The following is a 6,003-nucleotide window of genomic DNA, read 5'->3' as shown; positions in this document are numbered from 1 at the left end:
TTGCTGTACTGCTTCCAAAGATGTAGAGCTTTAACAATGCGGACAGAGCCTTAGTTTTCAAGTTTTTGATGGGGAGGGCGGGGGGAACGACATAGGTCTCAGAGACCCACAAGTGGTGGGATGGGTCCTTTTTTGAGGAGAAAGAGGCTCTTCAGTCCTGAGGGGAAAGTATTTATTGAAGGGACTGAAATAGCCCACTCACATTCTGACTCCCTTGAGGTAACCCTTCCCCCCACCACCACAGGAGTACCTCAAAATACATGGTTGGAGACAGATCTTTTGCTCCAGGAAAGGTCTGCTTCTGAGCTCCAATGTCTCCTGCTATCCCCTTGAGATCTGAAGAGCCCACCTCTGACTCTGGGACAGCCATAATGAGCTCTAAGTGACTCACAATGGCAGGGGTTGCTCAAAAATTGTGGTTCCACCAGCATTGTTGTTCCACCCCCTTCCCTCGCTTTCCATCTTGTCTTTTCTTTTTCTTCCTGATCTGTTTTTTTCTTTCCTTCTTCCTTGAACACCTGAGCTGGCAAGACAGACTGGGGAGACACTCATATCCTGTACCTCACGGGGAGCCCTCCTTCTGAGGCAGCTCCATGACAGACAGAGGTCTATTCAAAACTCAGCATATTTGAATGGCAAGCTCCAGTCTCACAAAGTGGTAACAACAGTGCATTAGGGGATGTGCAGAGTGCCATTCATCACCATCCTCCCCCCACCCCCGCCTTCCTCCTACCCAGTGATTAGAACTGGAAAGGGGAAGGGCTTCCGAAATATTCCGTTCCATATGGTCTTAAACCCCAGTATCTTTTCCAGGGAGATCTACCACTTTGGAGGGTTGCAGATCAGTGGTAGAGCACAAGCTTTACATACAGAAGATCCCCAAATTCAGGCCCTTCTTCAGTGTCCTGACCTCAGAATCATTCGTGGCCTGGTTACCAGAGATCCTTTTTCTGGTACCCAGAGTGGGAACGATCCTGTGGTTCAGACACCGAAGACCACTGCCAATCTATATTGCACCAGTTGCACCAATGGTCCAACTTTGTCTACAGCAGCATCCACACTCTTCTTCCAGTCCTGGAAGAGACTGGGGTTTGCCTATTGCCATGGCAGAGCCCACCTTGAACTTAAGAACATAAGAGAAGCCATGTTGGATCAGGCCAGTGGACCATCCAGTCCAACACTCTTGTCACACAGTGGCAAAAAAAAAAACACAGGTGCCATTGGGAGGTCCATCAATGGGGCCAGGACACTAGAAGCCCTCCCACTGCTGCCCCCCAAGCACCAAGAATACAGAGCATCACTGCTCCAGACGGAGAGTTCCATCTATACCCTGTGGCTAAGAGCCACTGATGGATCTCTGCTCTGCTTGAAACTTGAAGCCAAAGGCCACTCATTTCATCTCTGCTTAGTAGAAGGAATGTAGAATCCTCACAAAGTGTCCATTTCTAAGGCCAACACTTTCTCCAGCATGAAAGACCCCCTCAGCAGGGCCAGCTTTGATTGGCTGCAGTTGTTGATCACTAAAAATCCAAAGGAAGGTCAGCGTTGCCAGCTTGGGGTTGGGAAATCCCTGGAGATTTGCGGTTGGAGCTTAGGAAGGGTTGGATTTGGTGTGTTCTAGGGAGGGACTTCTGTAACGTATAAGGCCATGGAGTCCACCTTCCAAAATAGCCATTTTCTCCACAGGAACTGATATCTGTAGCCTGGAGATAATAATAATAATAATAACTTTTTATTTGTACCCCGCCCTCCCCGCATGAGCAGGCTCAGGGCGGCTCACATCATATAAATGTAGTACAATACAATAAAATCATATAAAACAATAAAATCATCTTAAATCAGTATACAATTACATTAAAATTGACATTAAGGTGCTAAGTAGATCTTAAGTTCAGTAAAAGAGAAGAAAACATACACAGCGACATTATCTTAGCTCGGCATGAGCGAAGGCTATTTTGAAGAGGTGTGTCTTACAGGCCCTGCGGAATTGTTTTACACATCGCAGGGCCCGTACCTCCTCCGGGAGTTGGTTCCAGAGTAGTGGGGCCACAACGGAGAAGGCCCGATCCCGGGTGGTCTTTAGTCTGGCCTCCTTTGGCCCAGGGATATTCAGCTGGTGCTTACCAGCTGACCTCAGTGCTCTCTGGGGCTCAGATCAGTTGTAATTCCAGATCTCCAGTTACCCCCTACAGGCTAGCAGCTCTACACACAAAAAACTGTTTTGCTGTTTTGACACAGCTCGTGGCTTAACAATTCAATGCCCCCCCCCCCCCTTCCTCTTTGCATTAATTTTCCTTTCTGCCATCTTAGCTTATGTACCTACCGGCCAATGCAACACTTTGTCCTGTCAGATGTGAAATTATCTACCGTCACCATTCCAAATTTGGTCACATCCTGCCAACGTGTCTCCAGATTCAGACAGACTGCGCCCATAGAGTCAGATCCCAACAATCTGTTCTACTGGTAGAAGTGTTTTCCCCCGGTCTGGTGTCTAGGGCAGGATTTTTCCACCACAGGAAAGCTAACAGAATGGATTTGCTGGATCCAACTGATTGCTAGCCTTTTGCTCTGGGGTTCACCACCTCACCTCTTCCATTCTAGCTATTCCCCTGGCTCCACTCAGCAAGGAGCAGGGTTTAAAAAAAAAAACCATATAAATGCTTTGATAAGAAGGCATGAAACGAGGAGCTTGGTGCATTAGCCTCCTTGCTGAGTCTTACAGAAATCCCCTACGCCCCCTCTTGCCAGCTAGGTGCCTTTTTCTCTTTCTGCTTTTTTGATTGTCAACCTCTTTCCAAAAAAAAGAAAAAAGGAAAAAAATGAAAAGCACAGCCCAGGGTACGCAAGACCGTGTGAGAGCTCACGTCACACACACACCCCCCTCCGAATGAGTGACGTTCAAGACTCTCTTTTCCAAGGCATGATCTCTCTGTGCGCTTGTGGGGAAAACCTGTCCGACCAAAATGTGCATGTATGAAAAAAGAGAGGATCATTAGGTAGACGCTGCCTGAAAGCTTTGCTGTCCCCCCCCCCCCTTTTCACCCTAGTCTCTCTCTAGGAACTATAACCAAAATACCCCAACCTTTTCCCTTCCCTTCCAAAATATTACAAAAATATCCCCTCCCACCCTAACCTTTTTTTTTTTTAATTTTAGTGCTTTAGGCAAAACGTTTTTTCCTAGTTGATGAGAGTTGACCTTTCCTATTTTGTTTAGAACGCGTCTCCCAAAAAGCAGAGATGCGCACAGTGGTTCTCTGGCGGAGTCGGAGGCAGGGACCGGGTAGCGAGGAGAGAGGGGAGTTTTTATCCGGGGTGCAAATTCCACCTACAGCTGCTTCTTGTCCCCTGGACAGAGCTCAACCAAAATCCATCGTTCCTGGTGATGACTGGTTTCTTTTTTGAAATAACCCAAAGCCTAACCAAAGCAACGTTCCAAACCAAGAGCTGTTAAGCTAACATTCAAAGATGCCCGGCTGAAAAACGCTTCTGGCTGCAAGGATGCCAAAATAATAATAATAATAATAATAATAATAATAATAATAATAATAATAATAATAACAACATTTATTCTGATATCCCACCCTCCCCCGCCGAAGCGGGCTCAGGGCGGCTCACACGACATGGTGTTTTTTGTGTTTTTTTTACCATTTAACTTTGTTTTAATGTTTCTCCACAAATGGCGAAAAATACTAAGTACAGACAAGGAATAATCCTAATGTTGTGATCAACATTATAAATATGGAATTATAAATTTAAAACATTTTCTGGTTTAAAAAATAAATCTGGTAGTAAATGCAGTCCTGCAGGGGGAAGGGGGTCGGCTGCCCCTAATAGGGCCTGTCTCTGCGCTCCTGGCGATGCTCTCCCTTGTCCATTTTTCCTGGTCCTCCACGTCTGCAGCATCTGCCTCCCATTTGCTCCATAAGAGGTCCGGGTGGGCCCCCAGGTCCTCCTCGGCGACCTCCTCCAAAGCCACCTCGATCCATGCCCCGGCCACCTCTAAATCCACCTCTGTCTCCTCCGCCACGGCCACCTCGGAACATTCCTCCAGGGCCACCACGATCCATGAGGCCTCCTCGGCCTCCTCTCATGCCACCAGGGCCGCCCCTGCCACGGTCACCACCTGGAGGGGGAAAGGGTGGGGGAAGAAAGCCTTCTGGTTTAGGAGCCTTGCACTGGTTGCATTCTGTTCTCCAGGCAAAGTTCTGGTTTCCACAGCCCGGATTGGGGCACTGCCAGTCTCCTGCTCGGTGTTGGACATTTCCTCCGCCAGAAGGATTTCCTCTTGATCCTCGTGGTCCTCTTGGTGCAAAACCACCTCCCCTGTCACCACCTCTGCCTCCCATGCGGCCCATTGGACCACCAGGCCCACCTGGCCCACCAGGAACTCCTGGACCTCCACGGAGAGGGGGAGGCATGCCACGTGGCTCACGAGGGGGCATTCCTCCTCTCAGGCTGTTCAGTGGCATCTTCTTCCGAGCAAGCGAGACTTTAAGTTTGCTCCCCTGGAAATCTTTACCATCAAGCCATTCTACAGCTGCTTTGGCAGTGGGCAGGTCATCATAGCACACAGTAGCATCCCCTTTTGGCTTTCCTGTATCCTTGTCAAGGTAGATTGTGATCATTGGCTGTCCATTTATTTGTTCATCTTGACAACACCACATTGTTTGAAGAAATCTGTTAGGTCCTCCAGGGTCACATTGTCAGTCAACCCTTGAACATACACTGAACTGTTGTCAGCAGCAGCATCTAGGTCTAAAGGTGGGCCTAAATCGAGATCTGGTCCTTCATCCATGTGTCCACCAGGCTTATTGAAGCCACCTTGCTCTCCAGCGCCCATTCCGCCGCGGCCTCCTCCTCCCCGCCCACCTCTGCTCACGCCTCCACGATCAAAGCCCCCTCTGCCCCTGCCCCGGCTATCAGGGCCGCTCATGCTCCGGTTTTCTCCTGGGCCTGAAAAGCCTCCAGAATCCTGGCCATACACACCCATGCTGCTGGGATGATCCTGACGGAATGAACTTTGTTGCCAATAGCTGCTGCTCTGCTGGCTGTACTGGCTTGGAGCCTGGCTGTATGATCCAGTTGGAGGTGGGTAACTAGTGGGGGGCTGCTGCCCGTAGCTACTCTGTTGACCGTAGCTGCTTTGCTGACCATAGCTGCTCTGCTGGGAGTAAGAGCTCTGATCATAACTACTTGGCTGTGATGAGGAATAGCTGGTGGGAGGATAGGATGGAGGTGCAGTAACTGGCTGCATGGGGTAACTGCCAGGCACCTGATAACTGTAGTTACTCTGTCCATAATCGCTCTGAAGTAACCAGTTCCCTCCCCCCAAGTATAGGTTTTCTCCCATGTCTATCTTAAAGACTACAATATCCATGACTCAGTGCAACTATGAGCAAAAACATCTGGACACTTGTATAGAGAAAGTCAATTAAGCAAAGGATGGAAACCTCAAAAGAGCACAACAAGATTTCTTTCCTGAAAATAGATTTGCCATGTGCGTGAGCTGCAATTCATAGTGGAATTTTTTTCCAGTGAGTTTTGCGTATCCTTTTTGGGACAAAAATGGAATTTTAATATAGATACATAAAGAAGCAGATGATTATACATAATATAGATACATAAAGAAGCAAGGCAAATATATATTCAAAGCAACATATAATAATAATAATACATGTCACTATAAACCAAAAACTATAATATCTACACAATAAATACGTCATTAGTAGATGGTATATGGTGTGCATTATGATCCATACCAACTTCTGTTGTCAAATGATATTAAAGTTTAGATGATGTATTTATTGTGTAGATATTATAGTTTTTGCTATTATAGTTTGTATAGATATTATAAATCAGATCCTTTCCTCTAGATCAGTGATCCTCAGTCTTTTTGATTCTGGGAGCACCTTTGGAATTCTGACACAGCATAGCGAATGCAGCCACAAAATGGCTGCCAGAAAAAAGGTCCCAAAGGTGGAGCTACTCACAAAGATAGCTCCC

At 47.4% G+C, this 6,003-nt stretch overlaps 1 protein-coding gene across 1 annotated transcript; it reads right to left on the bottom strand.

Annotated features, from left to right (window-relative positions):
• Window positions 1-3,671: 3,671 nt before the first annotated feature.
• LOC132582421 (RNA-binding protein EWS-like) lies at window positions 3,672-5,377 on the bottom strand. Its single transcript, XM_060254024.1, is given in 2 exon segments — window positions 3,672-4,639; window positions 4,642-5,377. Coding segments are annotated over 2 exon segments (1,548 nt in total). The 3' UTR covers window positions 3,672-3,827.
• Between the last annotated feature and the right edge of the window lie 626 nt (window positions 5,378-6,003).

This window comes from Heteronotia binoei, chromosome 1 (assembly GCF_032191835.1).
Source record: "Heteronotia binoei isolate CCM8104 ecotype False Entrance Well chromosome 1, APGP_CSIRO_Hbin_v1, whole genome shotgun sequence".
NCBI lineage: Eukaryota > Metazoa > Chordata > Lepidosauria > Squamata > Gekkonidae > Heteronotia > Heteronotia binoei.
The sequence above is the reverse complement of the archived record's forward strand: the minus strand, read 5'-3'. Positions and strand labels throughout refer to the sequence as shown.